This window comes from Esox lucius, chromosome 5, assembly GCF_011004845.1.
Source record: "Esox lucius isolate fEsoLuc1 chromosome 5, fEsoLuc1.pri, whole genome shotgun sequence".
Classification (NCBI taxonomy): Eukaryota; Metazoa; Chordata; class Actinopteri; order Esociformes; family Esocidae; genus Esox; species Esox lucius.
The window spans coordinates 6908408-6931349 of record NC_047573.1 but is presented as its reverse complement, the minus strand read 5'-3'; the positions used below and the strand labels follow the sequence as shown (position 1 = coordinate 6931349).

The 22942-nt window shown below is 42.9% G+C and overlaps 1 protein-coding gene across 4 annotated transcripts in view; it reads left to right on the top strand.

The window, feature by feature from the left end:
- slc35f3b (solute carrier family 35 member F3b) overlaps positions 1–22942 on the top strand; it is a 90354-nt gene that overhangs the window by 20047 nt on the left and 47365 nt on the right. For 2 of the 4 annotated variants that reach the window (XM_020046895.2, XM_020046894.2), the window contains exon 3: positions 5102–5164. The exons of the other annotated variants lie outside the window; for them this stretch is intronic. In XM_020046895.2, coding sequence (XP_019902454.1) covers positions 5102–5164 — 63 coding nt within the window. The remainder of the gene's footprint in view (positions 1–5101; positions 5165–22942) is intronic. 4 annotated transcript variants of the gene reach the window in all.

Genomic DNA, 22942 nt, shown 5'->3' with positions numbered 1-22942 from the left:
TGTCCACTATGCCTGCCATAGAACGTGCAAGATACGTAGAAAATATTAATTTGGTCCATCTTAAATCATGTCTATTCAGTCTTTCAGCATCAAACTGGTGCAATAGCCCCACTATTGGGAACCTGTTTGTTCATCCCAACCACCTTTAACTACAACAAGGCCTGAAAATAGTCAAGAACTTCAAAATACAACTTTAGCACAAAAAAATGAAATCATTGATGTTGTGTTATGGAAATTCTTGAACTGATGTATACTTAAATCTATAAATGAGTTACTAGTTAAAAGTACTGAGTCCGTTTGTTTAGATAAGAAAAGGAATGTAGGAGAGGGGGATCTGGTATTTGTTTATTATCATCATTGAATTGTACCAGTAGATCATTGGGTTATTCATCAATCTGTCTATCTGTTTAAATCATCAGTGTATCTGTCCTTTGTCCAGATGGTGTGTGTCCCTTCTGAGTTGAATAGGTCACTTCCAGTGTCCTTATTTCCTTGGCATAAGATGGGGGGGACGGCCCACCCTTTCGGGTAAAACCTATGTATTGTTGACGCAAGACAGCTGGGCCGAATCTGACCAAACCCCTTTTAACTGTAATAAATACTGACTGTTCATGTATTTTCCACAGAGATTCCTCACAGGTTTATTATGTAAGTTTTTGATGCATCTCTTTATTTGCAAATAAACTGCTAATTATGCCAAGAGAATTTTGTCTCTGTACTTACTTCCATTAAGAGTTCCTATTGATGGAATTACCATCACAGTTCCAAACATGATTTCATGCTGAAAACCAATTTATTCCCTGCCTAAAATGAAAGAGAACAAGTTTTGAAGGAAAAGTGCTTGAGTTTGATGTGGACCCAGTTAACTAGCCCAAAGATAATTTTGCAATATAATACATTAATATTTAACCCTATTATTTACCTCAGCCATGTAACAGGCACACACATGCAAGCAAGCACAAATACCGTAGGGAAAAACATACAGGAAAATACATACATGTGAAATTTGTGGGAGTATATAAAATGATTTCTTTCACATTCATCACAAATTACAAATAAATGTAACTGCCGGACATACAATTACTTAGTGTGTGTGTGTTAAAAGTGGATGTGTTTGTGTCAGTAGTGGAGGTAGTGTGGGTCAGTAATGGATGTGTGTGTGTCAGTAGTAGATGTGTCAGTAGTGGATGTGTATGTGTCATTATTGGAGGTAGTGTGTGTCAGTAGTGAAGGTAGTGTGTGTCAGAAGTGGATGTGTCAGTAGTAGATGTGTATGTGTCATTATTGGAGGTAGTGTGTGTCAGAAGTGGATGTGTCAGTAGTGGATGTGTATGTGTCATTATTGGAGGTAGTGTGTGTCAGTAGTGAAGGTAGTGTGTGTCAGAAGTGGATGTGTCAGTAGTGGATGTGTATGTGTCATTATTGGAGGTAGTGTGTGTCAGTAGTGAAGGTAGTGTGTGTCAGAAGTGGATGTGTCAGTAGTGGATGTGTATGTGTCATTATTGGAGGTAGTGTGTGTCAGAAGTGGATGTGTCAGTAGTGGATGTGTATGTGTCATTATTGGAGGTAGTGTGTGTCAGAAGTGGATGTGTCAGTAGTGGATGTGTATGTGTCATTATTGGAGGTAGTGTGTGTCAGTAGTGGATGTGTCAGTAGTGGATGTGTATGTGTCAGTATTGGAGGTTGTAAGTGTCAACAGGGAAGGGTGTTGGTGTCAGTAGTGGATGTGTGTGTGTGTGTCACGAGTGGTGGTATTGTGTGTCAGTAGTAGATGTGTGTGTGTGTCACGAGTGGAGGAATTGTGTGTCAGTAGTGGATGTGTGTGTGTCACGAGTGGAGGTATTGTGTGTCAGTAGTGGATGTGTGTGTGTCACAAGTGGAGGTATTGTGTGTCAGTAGTGGATGTGTGTGTGTCACGAGTGGAGGTATTGTGTGTCAGTAGTGGATGTGTGTGTGTCACAAGTGGAGGTATTGTGTGTCAGTAGTGGATGTGTGTGTGTCACGAGTGGAGGTATTGTGTGTCAGTAGTGGATGTGTGTGTGTCACAAGTGGAGGTATTGTGTGTCAGTAGTGGATGTGTGTGTGTCACAAGTGGAGGTATTGTGTGTCAGTAGTGGATGTGTGTGTGTCACAAGTGGAGGTATTGTGTGTCAGTAGTGGATGTGCATGACAATAGTAAGTGTGTGTGTCAGCAGTGGAGGTAATGTGGGTGGTGTCACAAGTTGAGTCTTGGTTGAGGAATGGAAGTTCTAGAAGTGACAGAACCTGGTCATGGGCTGAACTGTCTCCCTGTGTACACACTGTCACACAAAACCCCAAAAGTATTAAATAATCATGATCAGCCATGTATTACTATACTAAACACACACACACACACACATACACAGTAGAGGATAGATACAGCACAGTCCAGATTACTGTACCAGCTCATCAATTAACACGTAGCTGTCTCCTGTCTGGATTCCCAGTCCAGTTTCTTCCACCTCTTTCAATTACAGAGACACCCTAATGCTAAAATGTTTAAGGTGCTTTGAATATAGTGTGGGTACTGGGGAAAGCTGAAGTTGCTCAGGGTGAGCCAACGTTCTCCTCTCAGTCCTCTCAGGTCTGACCTGGCCTGCAGTGGTAGGGAATACTCGGCATTCATTTGAAAGCCGTGGATTACATTCAGAAATATAGGCACCAGTTAGCTAATTCTGAATGGCTGGTATGAACGTGTGGGACGAGCTAGTTCGCTAATGGGCTGTGTGAGTCAGACCTATTGGCGGTTGCACAGTGTCTCTACTCTGATGTGGATTTCGTTAGTGCAAAGTTTTTTTCATTTAGATTTATTGTTAGCTAATTTATTGTACCTTCTGGAATTGTCTAGTGAACAGTGGCCTACTTCTGAGGTTGTTTTCCCTATAGAAAGATGGTTTGTATTTGTTTGACTCTTGGTAGTCTCCCCAGGTAGTGTAATGTTATTTTTGAATTATCACTTCATGTCTAATAAGTCACAGTGTATGTTTATTTTTTAAATAGTTTATCTCTCTGAGCCAAATACCAGCCATTCAGTATTAGCTAACTGGTGCCTGTATTTCTGAATGTAATCCATGGCTTTCAAATGACTGCAGAGTATTCCCTACTGTGCCAGGTTCAAGGTTAAAACTAATAAACTGTGAATTGCCCTAGATACCGAAAAGGATGTTGACTAAGCTGACACAAGAAGATGTCTCTTTGTTCATAAAGTTTGTGTGTTTATGTGTGTGTGTGTGCTTGCTTGTGTACCTGTATGCACTCATAGAGTTAATTTATGAGTTTGACAATTATTGCCAAGTACATATAGACTCAGTAGATGAAATTGATGTAATGTGTTTTAATTGGTGTTGTGGTCCAACTGTCTGCTGGTTCCCAGGTGTTAGGCCCGTAGTGTACACACACGTTGCCAAGACTGTGGCAAGTCATTTCAGAAACCTTGGGCAGTCTTTTCAGAAGCGTCAGTCATTTCAGAAGCATCAGTCAATTCAGAAGCGCAGGCAGTCATTTAATAAGCACGGGCAGTCATTTCAAATGCCTTAAGCAGTCATTTCAGAAGTGTGGGCCGTCATTTCATAAGCGTGGGCAGTCATTTCAGAAGCCTTAAGCAGTCATTCAGTGTTGGCAGGAATGCGTCAGTTTGGGATAATGCAGGAACAAACACTACATAGAGTGAATAATAAATATGAATAAAAACAGATCTTCAGTCCCTGGCAGGCTGGAATGAGTGACAACTTCTTGATTCCCCAGTGGCTGTTTTAATGTTGTCTCTGTAAGGGGATTATATCCCCGTCAAGTCAGAAACCAGGACCAGCCTAAAAACAACAGCGGATGTCTGAAAGTGCTGTAGTCTACCCAGCATCACGTTGCCATGACAACTCGCTGCTGTCAGAAATTACCGTTATAGTGTGTATGTCATTCAGACGGGAAAATCTGGTGAGAGCTAATTAGAAGTTCACATTTCACTGCGCTCTAACAGTGTGTGAGAGACAGACGTACTGAGGGAGAGACAGAGAGAACGATTGAAGGGAGGGATTGAGGTTATGTGACAAGTGTTTTCCCTTTGCCTTCTACTTCCAGGGGGTCAATAAGGACAGGGACAGCAAGATAATGGTGATGGATAGTTAAGAGGGAAAGAAGGAGTGAGGAAATAGGACTGGTGGTTTGTGCAGGCTTCTAACCTGGAACAAGTCAAATGACATATGGGTCTGTGTCATTTGGGACTTCGGGGGGGGGGGGGGGGGGGGGGGTATTTCTTGGTGGTCTGTAGACTGTAAATGTGTATGTGATTTTGGTGGTTGTCTCCAGCTCAGCTGTTCTTTTACCACTGGCGTCTTCTGTGGCGGTCTGTGACAGGACGTGACTGTGATTGTTTGTCTATTTCACCGTCACCGACTAATATGTCTCGCATCGGCTTATAGGATTTACAAAAGAACTGCAGAGCAAAAAGCCCTTTAAATAACACTAAACCGTAATGTCGACTTACCAATTTCGTGTACAATTTAGATGTATTATTTACTTGTTCTGCATTTAAACTATGAGAAATATTACATACATTTCCAAACTTTGTTTCATTAAACCACTCATTGGAGTGACCGCTTTTAAATATTTGTAGATTTATTTGGGATAATATTTCAATTTGAAGAAAGGTTTGAGTAATAACTGTACGTTCTTCTGTTGTGAAACATCTATTTCTCTTATTTGATTTACTACCTGGTGCTGTCCACTCTATTCCAAAGCTTTCTGAATTAAACATATTTTAGTTTCACCTATCAGGAATGGGGTCATAATACTTTAGCTGAAAATGTTACTAAGTTAGAGCCACATTTGTACAAAGGTAACAGAACCGCACGACAACCGGCTTTTTTCCGGTTATTCTGTTATTCTGGCCCAGTTTCTCTCAACCCCATTTTTAAATTAGTTGTCCCCTTATGGTGTTGCAACCCCTAGTTTGAGAAACGCTGCCATGATGTAGATTTCTGCAGGATGATACAAAGCAGCCGTCCCAGGCATAGTGCCCGTAGCATCGGGATCTAGTCTAACGAGACAATGTCCGTGTCTTTGCCTGTCTGTTATTTGTGTCTAGACGAGAGAGGGTCCATCGATCGACCCCTTCATAGTGTCTCCTCCCCGCATGTCATGAAACCAGGTCAGTCCCACATCACTGCTGATGCCCCCGCCTCACTACCGTTCCCTCTGTCTTTTCTACTTTCACTTCTCTACTTTTGATTTTCCATCTCTCTATTTTTCCAATGTCCCTCTTCCTCTCTCATCTCCTGTTCAGTCCCTCACTTCAGCTGTTCCCTTTCTCCCTTTAACCCCTTCTCCCCCCTTTCTCTCCCCCTCTCTCTCTTTCCCTCTCCCCCTGCCTCTCTCGCCCCCTTCCAATCTCTTCCCTCTTTCTTCCCTGTCATCCATCTCTCTTTTCCCTTTCTCACTTCTCTTCTCGCTCTCTCTCTTCCATCCACTATAATCCTTCTCTCTTCCTCTCTCTTTCTTATCCACTCCCTCAGTATCATTACTTTTTCTGCTTTCTGTATTATCAGTATTGTAGAGTTGAGGAGAGGGCAGGAATATCATGCAGAGGAGAGAAAAATCTAATCATGTGACCGTTTCTACTCTTTTCTGCTGCCTCTGCAACTCTATTATCCAGAACTCAGCATGTGAGGTTGAACATTCATTTAAAACAGACCCTGTTGTCCATGAAAACCGAGGGCAAACTGAGGCTAACACTGAAAGTGAGGCTGTAATTGCAAACTGAGGCACAGCACAACGCCACAGACTGAAGCCAACACTGATAACTGAGGCTGAAACAGTAAGCTGAGGTTAACTATGTGAATTGGGGCTAAAATAGCAAAGTAAGGCTAACGCTTCAAACTGAAGCTTAAATGGCAAATTGACATTTGCAGTACAAAGCAAATGCTGAAGAAATTGAAATGTTTTGTGAGCCATCAGACCATGCGGAAAAAAACTGTCAAAAAATATTACAGCTTCTAAAACTAGAATCCTTAATACAAACAATAAGTTGTCCTCTGGGATGGGTCTGACATGTAAACTCTTCCTGATTCATATACAGGGCCAAGACAGACCATGATTGGATGAAATTCGGTTTTTGTTTACACTGCCGTTTACAAACATTGGTGTAAAACAAGTCTACATTTTGGGTTCTGATTCAGGACACAGTTGAACTAACCTCATTAGGCATTTCTATGTTTCATTCTTCATGGCTACGTACAATTATTTAAAAGTAAAAAATTATGTAGCCCGTAAAGCTTCTAAATTAATGAAAAATAATATCACTTAGCAGGCCTTTTCTCCATAATGCTCTTATCAACCAAGTGCACAGGACTTTGGTGACCAATCTTCCTCATTAGAAAAGGTCAAGCTAGCAGGTCTGTTAGTCTTCAAAAGAGACACATGTTGTGGAGATGAGAGGGACAAGATCCCCTAGGAAGTAATTAACTTAAAACCGTGTGTGTGTGTGTGTGTGTGTGTGTGTGTGTGTGTGTGTGTGTGTGTGGAGTCACGGACTAGGGTGAGGAGGGTTAATTGTAGCTTTTTGGGGAAGTTTGTTTTGCCCTACCCAGTCAATTCCCTCAGGTCCATGCGTGTTTGACAGCATGGTCAGGAATGTTGTGAGTGTGGGTTACTAGTTACTAGTTACTACATGGCTTTTACAGAAGTACCAGTATTTTGTAGCAAATATGGACAGCTTCAGAGATACATACAGATTTTTGTACGAATTCCTGGCAGTCTGGACCATGTATGCTGGCTTGCAGTGAGTGAACCAGGGAGTATCCATACATACAGTGTGGACCAGGGAGTATCCATACATACAGTGTGGACCAGGGAGTATCCATACATACAGTGTGGACCAGGGAGTATCCATACATACAGTGTGGACCAGGGAGTATCCATACATACAGTGTGGACCAGGGAGTATCCATACATACAGTGTGGACCAGGGAGTAGCCATACATACAGTGTGGACCAGGGAGTATCCATACATACAGTGTGGACCAGGGAGTAGCCATACATACAGTGTGGACCAGGGAGTATCCATACATACAGTGTGAACCAGGGAGTATCCATACATACAGTGTGGACCAGGGAGTATCCATACATACAGTGTGGACCAGGGAGTAGCCATACATACAGTGTGGACCAGGGAGTATCCATACATACAGTGTGGACCAGGGAGTAGCCATACATACAGTGTGGACCAGGGAGTATCCATACATACAGTGTGAACCAGGGAGTATCCATACATACAGTGTGGACCAGGGAGTATCCATACATACAGTGTGGACCAGGGAGTATCCATACATACAGTGTGAACCAGGGAGTATCCATACATACAGTGTGGACCAGGGAGTATCCATACATACAGTGTGGACCAGGGAGTATCCATACATACAGTGTGGACCAGGGAGTATCCATACATACAGTGTGGACCAGGGAGTAACCATACATACAGTGTGGACCAGGGAGTATCCATACATACATACAGTGTGGACCAGGGAGTATCCATACATACAGTGTGGACCAGGGAGTATCCATATATACAGTGTGGACCAGGGAGTATCCATACATACAGTGTGGACCAGGGAGTAACCATACATACAGTGTGGACCAGGGAGTATCCATACATACATACAGTGTGGACCAGGGAGTATCCATACATACAGTGTGGACCAGGGAGTATCCATATATACAGTGTGGACCAGGGAGTAGCCATACATACAGTGTGGACCAATGAGTAACCATACATACAATGACCTGTGTGGGATATTTGGGTCTTACTTGAAATGTACATTTGATTTGTGGATCTAAATTAAGTAGTTTAATGTGAGTGTGTGTGAGAGTATGTGTGTCTGTGTGTGTGTGTGTGTGTGTGTGTGTGTGTGTGTGTGTGTGTTTGTGAGTGTGTGTGTGAGTCTGTGTTTGTGTGTGTCTCTGTGGAACAATCTGCTAGCCAATAGGGATTGTTTGAGAACTACACAGCTCTAAGGGCCTCAGAAAGATTCTGCTTGGGTTGATGTTTGCATAACCAGCTGCAAATACAATATCCTTTACAGCCAAGTGCCGTTACTGTAACCATGTCTTCATTCAACTCTTGCTAACAGATCTGTGGAAAATGTACTTGTACCATAGAGTCCATTGGAAAAGGAATAGAATGCTTGGGAAAACAGTACTTTTTAATCAGTGGCTATTTAGACAAATCCAGTGATTTTTCAGGTATGGGGCGGGGACATGCCTGTAACCTGTCAAGACAGAGCTGTGAGAACCTGTTAAGGTTCCCCCCCTGGTTCTTGCATGTCTTTCTCCTTTTTCTTAACACGCGTGGAACGCTCAACAGTTGTGGAAAACTTAACTGAGAGAATTCCATGATTCAGTCTGATGAAACAATGGTCTGATGCCAATGCTCAGCATATTTGTAGAAGGGAAGAGTTGCTGTATGTCTCTCTCATCTCATACTTTGTGACTGTGTACAGGTGTTTGCATCTGCACACACACACACACACACACACACTGGATGACTCCTCAGTCTGCTTCAGTGTATATCTGTTGAGAGTAAACAAGAGAGGATATTCAGAATCAGGGGAAGGGATGGACACAGCAAAGATAACAAATGTAAACAATCTATTTCTAGATTTCAGAGAATCATCAGCACATAGCAATTTGGGAGAAAATGAATTTTCTGAAATTGGTTCACACTGATGTCTCACCGAAAGTCAGTGAGGGGTATGGACAGCCTGTCTTGTGTGGCATTTTCTATTAGATCGGACGGTCAGAAAGGTTGAGATGACATGAAAGCTCACTTTTCCAATCTCCAGTAATGTCAATCTTATCCTCTCACGCAATTTAGATAGCAAGTTATTAAAGTCTAGAATTAGTCCGATTCCAGTGGTAGATGTCTTATTGATGGTAGTGAAACCTCCAGCTTGTGGAGAACTCGATTGCGCCCCTGACAGGACTCGATACTGTAGCTGAGATCAGAGGCCAGTCTCAGCAGACACTTTAAAGAGAATCACTTCTACATTGAAATGCTACCAACCTATTAATAACATTCTGTGAAGTAGCTAGAACACAAGATATTAACGCATGTCATATAATTCAACTGGCAAAGTCAAAGTGCTGAACTGAAACAGCACTTAAGCTCAACCCATTTGCAGAGTTTCCGTCCAACCATTTAATGCAGAAGATGTACCTGGCACAAGGAAGGAGTCACAACAGCACTGATGAAATTTTTTTGACCAAACATTTATCGTAGGAACGCTTGTTACCATCCAGAAAACGAACAGCTTACCAAACATCTGCCCATGTGGCCTGTGAATACAATATGTGAAAATGGATGCTAATGTATCAGAGTTATTATTTTGTGCAGGGGGCAGGACACAGTTGTCACCTTCTGTCTCTCACTACCATTCACCTAGTCGTTGATGTGCTGGTGAGACAGTCATAATCAATAGTGGTAGACTGGTTGTAACTTGTTGAACTCCAGAGCTGTGAAAAAGCCCAAGCGACCATCAGTCTCGGCCCTCAGTATCATTGAGCTCTCTGCAGAAACAGTAAATAACATCTGCATGAAGATGGGAAACAACATTTTCTGAATGTGGGAGAGTGTAAAAAAGAGAATGTGACAATTTGTTTTTGGGTGTGTGTGTGTATGAGCTGTGTGTGGGTGTGTGAGCTGTGTCTGGTTGTGTGTGTGTGTGAGCTGTGTCTGGTTGTGTGTGTGTGTGAGCTGTGTCTGGGTGTGTGTGTGTGAGCTGTGTCTCGTTGTGTGTGTGAGCCTGGTTTTACTATGCATATCGGGGCCAGATGTCCCCAGAAAGATAGTAAAACATGACAATACGTTTCAAACATTTGTAAAACTTACATTTGTGGAAATGATAGAATTTGGGTTAGTTTTGTGTCTAGGCATTAGTGGTTAGGTTTAGGCTTCGTTTTAAGGTTAAGATAAGTATAAGATTAGATTTAGCATTAGGAATAATGAAAATAGGAATAAATTTTTTTGGTACCCAAAAGAATAGAAAAACAAAAAAAGTGTGTCCATGTTTGTGTGTGTGTGTGTGTGTGTATATGTGTGTCTGCACTGGTGCAAAGACTATAAGGAGTTGAAAGAGAGAAAAATCAGATGAACTCAAAATTCAGTTAATGTGCTCTTGAGAAACATAACCGCATTTATAAATTGCTATCAGTCAAACTTGAACTCACTGTACAAAATAACTATAATCCAAAATAAAAGTTTCTACAAAAAGAGAAACTTGAAAAGAAACTAAAACAGACTTTGTTTGAACTCACATTTTAAAATCCGACTCTATGGGCCATTAAAAGAAAACCACTTTAAAGTCTGTGGAGTTAGTTACCAGCCTGTCTGATGATGAGGATGTTGTTTCTAGCGGGTGACAGTGAGAGGAACCCACAGTCAAGAACCCACAGTCTAGAACCCACAGTCTAGAACCCAGAGTAATTCGGTGGGAGCTGTGACAGGGAGAGCATCCCCCTCCCCAAGTGATCATGACCTCATATTCATACTCACCCTGACTAACTGTCTACACTAACCCAAACACACTAACCCAAACTCACTAACCCAAACACACTAACCCAAACACACTATCCCAAACACACTAACCCAAACACACACACACACACACACACTAACCCAAACACACTAACCCAAACACACTAACCCAAACACACACACACACTAACCCAAACACACTAACCCAAACACACTAACCCAAACACACACACACACACACACACACACACACTAACCCAAACACACTAACCCAAACACACACACACACACACACACACACACACACACAGCCTTACACACACACACACACACACTAACCCAAACACACTAACCCAAACACACACACACACACACTAACCCAAACACACTAACCCAAACACACTAACCCAAACACACACACACAGCCTTACACACACACACACACTAACCCAAACACACTAACCCAAACACACTAACCCAAACACACAGCCTTACACACATACAGCCATAGACACACACAGCCTTACACACACACAGCCTTACACACACACACACACACACACACACAGCCTTACACACACACACACTCACAGCCTTACACACACACAGCCTAACACACACACAGCCATAGACACACACAGCCTTACACACACACAGCCTTACACACACACACAGCCTTACACACACACAGCCATAGACACACACAGCCTTACACACATACAGCCTTTCACACCCTGACTAACTGTCCACACTAACCCAAACACACACAAAAACACACAGCCTTACACACATACAGCCTTACACACACACAGCCTTACACACACACACAGCCTTACACACATACAGCCATAGACACACACAGCCATAGACACACACACAGCCATAGACACACACACAGCCTTACACACACACAGCCTTAGACACACACAGCCTTACACACACACAGCCTTAGACACACACAGCCTTAGACACACACAGCCTTTCACACCCCGACTTACTGTCCACACTAACCCAAACACACACAAAAACACACAGCCTTACACACATACAGCCTTACACACATACAGCCTTACACACGCACAGCCTTACACACGCACAGCCTTACACACGCACCCATACACACATACAGCCTAACTCACCCCGACTAACTGTCCACACTAACCCAAACACACACAAAAACACACAGCCTTACAAACACACAGCCTTACACACATACAGCCTTAGACACATACGGCCTTTCTGAGCCAAAAATGAAATGACTGCAACCAACGCTTGTGAAAGGACTGCAACCAAAGCAGCAAAGCATCCCCAAAACTTTACACTACCACTACCAGGCTAGAAATTGGGAAAAGACCTGAAAACGAGTACCTGGTTAAGAGAGTAGAATGGTAACAAGCAGAACAGCATTGGGTGTGCTTTGGAAGAAATCTAAACATCGACTAAAAAGGCATAAATATTGAAAACAGTGGAACATTATGAGTCCAATAATTTTCCAGATTAGCCCAGGGGTCCTGGAGATTTCGGGGCTAATTTATTACATCTGGTTGCCTTGCCTTGTCACTCTTTATCAACTTATTGGGGCAGTTTAGCCACCTGTAAGCTCAATCAAGGTAGAATTGATAGTGGCTTCGTTCTGGCATTCCGGTTTGGACTTCCTCATTGAGTGAGCCATTCCGGTTTGGACTTCCTCATTGAGTGTGTAGGATGATAAGAAGCGAAACAGCATTGGGTGTGCTTTGGAAGACACATCTAAATATCTACTGTCCCTAATCTGCTGGAAGTAGATATCACCAAATTGGGGGAAAAGTTAAACTACAGGAAGTAAATGATCAACAACCGCAGGGAGTGTTTGGTTGCAGTCATGGCAGTTGAGTTAACACAATGACTTGTTTAGTGAATTTATTGCATTGGGCATAGCTTAACTTTGTTGGTTAAATAAATTAAATAAGTACAACAAAGTATGGGATAATTGTTTACAACCATTAATTAAATATTAAGTTTGGCAAAAAATATAGAAAATCTTTAAGTCAACACATTTTTTTTTGTACACCCATGGCTCTGTATTTATGGCCAAACCAACACCAGAATAATCACTTTGAGAATGTAATGTCAGCCATGTGTTTTTTTATTTATCTGAAATAGAAAACGAGATGACATAAGGCATGCCTAATTATATAACAAGTATGAAACTCTGAACTCCCAAAGCTTTGAACCACTCACTTAATGCCTCAATCTTACCGAAATTGTAATCCAAATTGGTTTTCCAGCTTGCTACTAAGAGAGGCACATCTGGGGTCATGTCCAGAAATGGTTGTCAAATCACAATATCAGGGTATAATTGGATCTGCAGATTGGTGGACCCTGTTATAATAGAAAACATTGCCATGCTATTTCATACGAACATGGAGATTCAAGGCCTTTTTGGACACTGAGGTCGAATGATTAGGCTGTACTGCGAATGGAATCAATAAAAGAATGACATGCTGGGAGAAATGGGGGAGGTTCTGTTGCGGTTGGTTGTTTTTTGGTCCGGTTACGTGTGATTGGTGGGAGGCGGGAGGAGAATATCAGGGAGATATAAAGGGAGAGTGGAGGAAATGGGGGAGGTTCTGTTGCGGTTGGTTGTTTTGTGTGGGGAAAAGACATGGAAAAGCAGGAGTAATCAACACTATCTTTTGCTCAATACTTTTGCCTGAGCCCATGAATAGATTGGGAGCCCCCATTTGAGACAATCATTTTTCCATTGTGTTCATAAAATGTTTATGCATTTATTCCTATTCAATAGTCAGAATACAGATCAATAACTGTGACCTTGGAATAGAAAATCCATTCCCAGGGGACGGCTAAGCCCTGTTCTTCTCTTGGCACTGAAGTTGTGTTTTTCCCAGTAGACTGACTGCTGTGTTTCACTGTCTATTCTCCTATCCAACATTGGGCTATCTTGCAAACAATTGCTACTGCATGAAAATGAGTAAGACTTTATTATTTGTTTATTCCTATATATTTAGAAAGGTCTTGATCAGATCCAGGTGTAGGCCTCCAGGGTGTGGCTCTTTTTTTATTCATTTCCAAGAGTAAATAGAATATATTCTATCCTCGTGCCAACGTCTGGAAGCTTCTGTTCCATGTTTTCTACCAGTACTGTCAGATCGCTATGTGTGACTCTCCATGAGTTGGGGGAAGAGTTGGTCTCTGTCTGTTGGAGGCAAACACCTTTTCCTCTTCTGGCCTTTTGAAGGCTTTCCAAAACCCCTGCTGTTAAGTCAGAGGGATGAACCCAAGAGTGTATAAAAACCGCCACCATTACAGCCTGTTCCAAAAAAATTAAGGGAAAACTTAATCATCACAGTATAACACTAAAGGATATCATTTTGTCCAGTCAGGAAGCAGAAGCGATTGTGAATCAATGTCACCTGTTTTGGTGCAAGTGAAAGTGACAACCGTGCACTGAAGAGGCAACAGCAAGACAACCCCCGAAAAGGGAATGGTTTTGCAGGTGGTGGCCACAGACAATTGCTCTCTCATTATCCTTCCTGACTGATTCTCCTCTAGTTTTGTATGTTACTAGTGTCCTTGTCACTACTGGTAGAATGAGGCAGTACCTGCAGCCCATTCAGGTTGCACAGGTAGTTTAGCTCCTCCCGGATGGCACATCCATACGTGCCATCGCAAAAAGGTTTGTTTTTGACAAAACTGTCAGAAACAGACTCCATGAGGGTGGCATGAATGCCCGACGTCCTCTAGTGGGATCTGTGCTCACAGCCCAGCACCGTGCAGCTTGATTGGCATTCGCCAGAGAACACCAGAATTGGCAGGTCTGCCATTGGTGGCTCGTTCTCTTCACAGATGAGAGCAGGTTCACACTGAGCATATGACAGACATGAAAGTGTCTGGAGACGCTGTGGTGAACATTATGCTGCCTGTAACATCCAGCATGACCGGTTTAGCGGTGGGTCAGTGATGGTCTGGGGAGGCATATCCTTGGAGGGTCGCACAGACCTCCACGTGCTAGCCAACCGTACCCTGACTGCTGTTCCCCAAACCTGAATCCAATTGAGAACCTCTGGGACATTATGTATCAGTGCATCCGACACCGACAAGTAGCGCCACAGACTGTCCATGAGCTCCCTGATGTCCTGATCCAGGTCTGGGGGGAGATCCCCCAGGACACCATCCGCCATCTCATTAGGAGCATACCCAGACATTGTTGGGAGTGCATACAGGCACGTGGGGGCCATACACACTACTGAGTCACATTATTAACAGCCTGTGATTTCAATTGTTTACTTAGATTTTTGGTGAGAGTTTGAATCCAGCCAGAATCTGTTGGTGATTTTGGTTTCCATTGAACGTTGTTCCGTCATATTGTTCTTAATGAATTACACAATGTAGCGTAAAGATTTTGATCTTTAATATATTTCCTTCAATGGGATCCGAAATTGTGATTTAAGCGTTCCCTTAATTTTTTTGAGCAGTGTCATTTAAGCGCTGCTGTGGATGTAGAACCTCCAATTTTATTGTTTTCAAATTAGAGAATTCTGAGAGAACCTGACAAAAATAAGGACAGACTGATCTTAGAACAAGAAAAGGCAAGCCTAGTTTGGCCGGCCCACGATTTGAAAGGATGAATGTTGTTGCCCTCGGTCTCCCATGTGACAGGCTGTGTTTTCAACCACTATGCCATTAAGCTACACCTGTGCTGAGTGTTGGTATACCATTATTACTTGGAATAGTCATAAGAATTGAGCAATTGCTAACGAGACTGAACATTAACTTTACACTGCCAAAGCTATTTAATTAAATTTAATTATTTGTGAATGACATTGGTACAATAACTATCAATATAGGTGATGATAACTGACTTTTTCATTAAGTGAAAAGATGAGGGAATTGTGGAAACCCCTCCTCTTTAACTGCACAAGGGGTTGTGCTCTATATTATTCAAAAAAGCATGCACAGATGCATTCTTACAAAATCCACCTGAAATAGTTGCAATATAACCGTAAACCGTTTTATTTTAGGCTTGCTAAAATGTAGCTACTGAAGGTTGTAGCCAGCAAAGCTTTTGTATTTCTTAAACAAATCCTAATGCATAATTTGTTGTGACTGTGGCGAGGCTCAGACACTTGTCTGCATTTCTAACCACTACACCAGTGGTTCTTAGATCTCTCCTGGGGACCCACTGCCATTCCATGCATTAGGTGTATCCCTGAAACTAACTCACCTGTATCAAGCAGCCATGTACTTAATAATTAGTCGACAATTTAATTCAGGTGTACTAAAACCAGGAAAGGTTTAAGAACCACTGCGCTACGCTACGCTATATAACAAAGGGTAGTCAGTCAGTCAGTCAGTCAGTCAGTCAGTCAGTCAGTCAGTCAGTCAGTCAGTGGCATGGTTGAGGTAGGACACGGGCGCAGAGTCAAATAAACGTAGGTAATCCATGTTTAATGAAACAAAAACTCAAACAAACCATAAAACAGCGACCAGTGACATGGGCTATCAAATACACAGACAAAACCAAAATGAACCACACTGGTGTGGCAAAAAAGGGAACTTAAATTGGGTTCCCAATTGGAGGCAATGACCAACACCTGCCTCCAATTGGGGAGACTAAAAGGATTGGAGGTGGCTAGAGGTGCCACCTCCTGTCCTGTCCTGACTATGCCCCCAGCCCAGCGCAGAGATGGCTAGGGGCATAGCCAGGACGTTACACTCAGTAAGAGTCATTGGACCTTCTTGGCCGTCTCCACTTACACAGTCCGGCAAAAACACTACAGAATAAAAGAAAATATGAGGAAAGAAAATAAACGTAATCAGAAAAAATGTAACTGATTAAAAGAAAAGGGCTTCCAATAGGTTTGTTCAGCTGACCCCATATTTTTGGGTTCCATGTAAACCCTGTGTAGAAAGATTTCTACATGAAACTGGTTTTATCTGTTCTACATGGAATACAACAAGTTTTACCTGAAACCCAAAAAGGGTTATTCATTGGCCTCACCAAATACTTTTGGAACCCTGTCTTTTTTTAACAATGTGAAACCTTACACCCAGCTAGGATCACAACCAACTTGGATCGGTGCCAGAATGCCTGACTAGAACATGTATGATGTGCCACTCTGGCCAGAACATGTAAAAGGTGCCCTTCAGGTTAGAAGATTTAGGATGTGCCCCACTCGCTAAAACATGTATGATGTACCCCTCTGGCTAAAACATGTATGATGTGCCCCTTTGGCTAAAACATGCATGATGTGCCCCTCTGGCTAGAACATGTATGATGTGTCCCTCTGAATAGAACATGTATGATGTGCCCCACTCTCTAAAACATGTATGATGCGCCCCTCTGGCTAGAAGATGTATGATGTGTCCCTCTGAATAGAACATGTATGATGTGTCCCTCGGGCTAGAACATGTATGATGTGCCCCACTTGCTAAAACATGTATGATGTGCCCCTCTGGCCAGAACATATGATGTGCCCCTCTGGCCAGAACATATGATGTGCCCCTCTGGCCAGAACATATGATGTGCCCCTCTGGCCAGAACATATGATTTGACCCTCTGGCTAGAAGATGTATGATGTGCCCCTCTGGCCACAACATATGATGTGCCCCTCTGGCCACAATATATGATGTGCCCTCCTCTGGCCAGAACATATGATGTGACCCTCTGGCCAGAACATATGATGTGCCCCTCTGGCCTTAATATATGATGTGCCCCTCTGGCCATAATATATGATGTGCCCTCCTCTGGCCAGAACATATGATGTGCCCCTCTGGCCAGAACATATGATGTGACACTCTTGCCAGAACATATGATGTGCCCCTCTGGCCAGAACATATGATGTGACCCTCTGGCCAGAACATGAATGATGTGCCCTTCCCATTTAGGTGTACACCGTGCACACTCGCAGACATTGGCATTTCTGTGTCATTTCTGTGACATTTCAGGGAGTTACAATATTATTTATCTTATGATTATACTGGTCAAACTTAATTGCACTATGGAGAAAATGGGGTTGCAGTTTGTTAGTCCAATCTGATAAGAGGGTAGAAATCCAATCAAAGCCTCACACTTTGCCGGACAGCATTCTGACATGCATACATGACCACTGATTAACTCATCAACTGTCCCACATATACCTGTATACATCTGGTTCCATGAAGGAGTGAACGGTAGTAGGACACATGGGGGCACTTCCTCTTACCGCCCACACAACCTGAATTAACCATTCAGTCATGCCTTTTGAGGCCAATGAAGACTTGAGTCAGACAGGAAGCCTCTGACAGAGTCACGCCCCCTGCCCGACCACATTGATTCAGGTCTGCTCGTTCCTCGTTCCCTTGTTCAGGGAACCAGGATTATATACGTGATGTAAGGTTCTCGTCAGCGATTTCCCGAGTGTGATGCCAAATACACACGCTGCCTAAACACCCACTCCTGCCTCAGCCAACAGCACGCCATCCGCCAGGCTGTTAAACGTGGAGCCTCACCAGTGTGGGTACCTTGATACCTGTAACGGGGTCAACAGACAAGGGGGCGCTCTGCAGACGTTTTGCACAGTCTGAGGGAGTTAGCTGCTGAGCGATATGCCCGTCTCAGCCAATGAGAAACATGCTTCAGTAGGAAGGGAGGGGCAGCGATTTGACCCCGGATCATGCTTGGCGCTAGAAGCTCGTTTACCTGAGGCATTTGTACAAGCGCCGTCTCCTAGATTTCAGCCAAAGCAACACACCTCCCAAGTAGGCAGAGTGAGGGCACACATACCTGAATTCATTTGGCTGAAGCATGGGCCAGTTAAAAGCCCCCTTAACCTGGACTGCTATTGCTGAGGGGGAGAGACTGAGTGTCCCCCTGGAGATGCCCTGCTCCCCATACAAGAACCGTTTGAAGAAAACCTTTCTGTTTTAAGTAGAACCCACATGGAAGCAAATGTTTCCTAAAGTGTTGAGTTTAAAGCTCTGCCAGACAGAAAACATGTAAAACAAGCCTGTGTATTTAACTTGTTAAATAAGGTTATGTGTGTGTGTGTGTGTTTGATTATTAGTTTAAAACAAGGCTGTGTGTGTTTGTGTGTAATTCATGATTAGTATAATACATGGCTGTGTGTTTGTGTGTGTAATTATTCATTCAAATCTATGCTGTGTGTGTGTGTGTGTGTGTGTGGGATTTCTTGATCAGACTCATATTAGGATCAGATCCCACAGTTTGTGTGTTTGTATGTGTGTGTGTGGCCGTGTTACTGTGTAAAGTGTCATGTTAGGACTAAACCTCAACACTGCCTGTTCATTACCTCTGCTCCTTTCCACACCTCTCCTCCAGCCAGTGAGATCCAGTCCTCTGCACCACTCTGGGTCAAACCTATGCATGCATGCCTGTTAGTGGCTTTGGATAAAAGACAGCATCTGCTTAATGGAATATATTACGTGGTATTATTTCTTTAGTATTGTTATTATTTTAATTGAGGCTTTTAAAGCCTGTTAGTTTTGTATTTAATGTGTCCATGTGTTCCCCCTGTGTAATGTGCCTTTCCAGTGGCACTAATATTTCAGCCAGTCTTGTCTCCCAAGGAGGGGCTGTACACATCTATTTATAGTCCAGCATAGTTCAATCGTGTGGCTGTGTGTGTGTGGCTGTGTGTGTGTGGCTGTGTGTGTGGCCCTGTGTGTGTGTGTGTGTGCTGTGTGTGTGACAGTAAAATTAGTTGTCTTCTAGGGGCTGGCTGTGCCGGAGTGTGACAGAGAGACAATTATCCCTGGCTCCAGAGAGAAGGGAAGTGACACGGGCACCAGGAAGTCCTCTTCAATCTCTGACGTGCCATGTGGCCGTGGAACGACACTTCGTCCGAGGAGAGCACAGGAGAGCAGACCATCGCTTCCTCTAACCCAGGGGAGAGCAGTAAAATAAAAAACTGTAAAATGTAGTCCTAAGTAGATAGCCTCTGGGACATCTAGTAGATGAGTGCCATGAGGTATGGTCTCTGTCTGGATGTAGCGTGGAGAATTGCCTGATAGTTGCTGTCACCCTCACTCTTACATAGTCACATGATTATGATCCATTCACCTCTGGACCAATGAATTGGATGACTGAAGAATGTACATGGACTCGGTCTTCAGTCAGCATTGTGGGGACCTGGAATAATGTAGACTCATTGATCTCACTGCCACACAAGTGCAATGGGATTTAACACAAAAACAGCAGGAAGTTAATAGAGTGTAAAGACCCAGTCTACACCCCATGGGAGACCACACACAGTCTGTAGAACCTGACTCCTTCCTGAAAGCATTGTAGTGGCATGTTATTCCCCTAGACAACCCAGGCACAAGACAAGAACAATTATATAACCAATGTTTGACGGTACATTTTTGCGAGTGAATGAGTTACATTTGTCAAATGAGGCACACTGATGTTGTACGAGGTTGGTCCGGGTCGATCCAAGACTTTGACAACCCTGATGGTGATGTAGTTAGAGATTCCCTTCATAAACAGAGGCATTATGCCGTTCAAACAACCACAAAGCTGTCAGCTACCATGTTTTCTCTCTTCCTCCCTCTCAATCTCTCTCAGAGGCTGATTACTGTCAGCTGGGAAAGCAACCAGTGGGTCACTGGAAAATGAGTTTCTCAAAGGTTTAGTGTAGACATAAAGATTAGGTCACTGTCTGTGTGTGTGTGTATGTGTGTGTATATATGTGTGTGTCTGTGTTTTAGGTCTAACTATACTCATGGGGACCAAATGTCCCCATGAGTATAGTAAAACCAGAAACCCCATGAGGCAGAAGTACATTTCCGGCTCAGGGTTTAGGTTTATGATCAAATGTACAATGTAAAATAGGATCAAATGTACAATGTAAAATAGGATCAAATGTACAATGTAAAATAGGATCAAATGTACAATGTAAAATAGGATCAAATGTACAATGTAAAATAGGATCAAATGTAGAATACGTTTATGTCACTTGAGGGAAGACCTGAATCGGTACTCGCTAAGCAAGTGGAGTGCTGTCCTTAATGTGTGTTTGAGTGTGTATTATGTGTACGTGTGTATTATGCGTGTGGGACATGTCCCACAAGGGGCTGAATGGACATGTCCTTTCCTGTCCTGCCACCACCACCACCACCACCGTTACCAAATCCATTCTCCCTGTCACAGGTCTGCATGTCACACACTTCCTTATTAATCTCAAAAATCCCAAGCTGGGCACTTGGTTCTGCTAAATTACTCAAAGTGGCCTTAATGCCAACGTCTATTGGTACCCAATCATTGTTAACCTGGAACTAGTCGGAAGTAGAACATCAAGCTCCTTCCAGTCTGTCTGCAAGTTGGTGCCTATCACCTCCTCCCCAGACATGTCCAATATGCTAACACCTGTAAGAATGGTGACACACTCATCCTGCTGGATCCTGATGGATCTGTGGTATATCAGCCATTTCTGTGGACGGGATTAACACCTGCCCTGCGTCTCTGTCCACTCTCTGTTCATCGCTGCTTCTCTCCGGAGCTGTTCTTGCACTGCAACATCAGAACTGTAGCAGGTGTTCCAGTGCGTGTGGGTCACGGTTTCAGGGCAGCTGTGAAACACCAGATGTAGCCACAGTGACCCCTGCTGGTTATTCCATGTTACTACATCCACTAGACTGGCTGTAGGGGCTGAGAACTCGTTGCAACGAACACAATCACTTACTGTTACTGTTTATTTTCAACCCCACTCATGTCATAAGATATGCTGTGTATTTATGAAAACATTGTATGGCCAATTGTGATGTAATTTTGGGTATGCATTCTAAATGGTCATTTCTTTATAGATTACTTGTGATTGCTGCTGTCAGTCGTTTCCCCCGTTACCAGTATTTATCAATATAAAACATTTTGTTTGGTTTCTAGATGTGGATTGGATGACCAGTGCTCCAAGCTATGTTTATTGGCTGTCACAGACACAACGAAGTCGGCTAATAGTTCACCCTGAAAATGATCACTGTGACTCTCTGTCTCACTCTTCCCCATCTCCTCTGTCTCACTCTTCCCCTTTTCGCCTCTGTTTCCCTCTTCCGTTTTTGTGAGAAGGGCCTGGCTGCAGCCAGATCCTTTTGTTCTTTCTCTCCTCTGTCTCTCCTCTCTCCCTTTCTCCTCTCTCTCTCCCCCTTTCTGTCTCTCTTTTCCCAAACTGTCACCTGTACCTCATCTATTATGAATCTCTCCCTGGTCCAGCTGTCTCCTGATGTCACCTTACCCCCTTCTTCTACAGAACAGCCTGTGTTATATAATGCAGTTTGACTCTCCTTAACTGTCAGGAGACACCTAGCTCTATCTTCTTGTGTAGTTTAGGCTATATATATATAATTGATGGTCTGATTGCTTGGTGTTAGAAGACAGCTTGGTGTTACAAGACAGCTTCCTTTTAAGTTAAAATATCTGGGTCATTAGCCATTATGCTTGTCTAAGACACATCCAGTGACTATATTTATCATATTCATTTGAGGTTTTCTACTTTTGAGTGTGGCAACCAGGAAATGTCATGCCTGTATTGTCTGACAATTGGCCCTGTTTCTTGGCAGTGATTCTGGCTCATGTCAACACAAAAATTAACCGGTTCTCATCTGGTTTGGCCACTAGACCCAAACCAAACACGGGTCTCTCAGTTGAGACCCAATATTTGCCACACACTTTTCTAACACCACAATTTTAAATAGATTTTTTTTTTTATTAATACAACAATTAAGTATGTTTCATTGTAGCTTTTATAATGAACGAGGGAACATAATTCCCAGGTTGTTTATTGTCATTTATTCTATGTTGTTGCTATTTTTGTTGAAGAATGTTCATGAAGTATAAGAAACAAGGCATGTTTACTTGTTTGGAAGCAAACAATCTGCTAATTAATAAGCTGCGAATGTAGCTCTACTGCATATTGAAAATACTGTGATAAAAGTGTCTGGTGAGCTCACATTGGTGAATCCGTTTGATTGAAGTGTCTGGTGAGCTCTCATTGGTGAATCCGTTTGATTAAAGTGTCTGGTGAGCTCTCATTGGCGAATCCATTTGATTGAAGTGTCTGGTGAGCTCACATTGGTGAATCTGTTTGATTGAAGTGTCTGGTGAGCTCTCATTGGTGTATCCGTTTGCTAGCATCATTGCAATGCCACAGAGCCCTTGGTTGGAAAGTGATTACCTTTCAACACACAAGGTTTTATGTTTTATCTGTCCTCCCATGTCCCATTGGATTTGCCTCGTCTTTAGCCAACAAAGTAGATCAAATACCATTTTTATACCATTTCATTCAAAGATATAACCACTGACTGGAATATGTCACTACCACGAGCAGCTTTTCATTCAAAGATATAACCACTGACTGGAATACGTCTCTACCATGATCAACTTTTCATTCAAAGATATAACCAGTG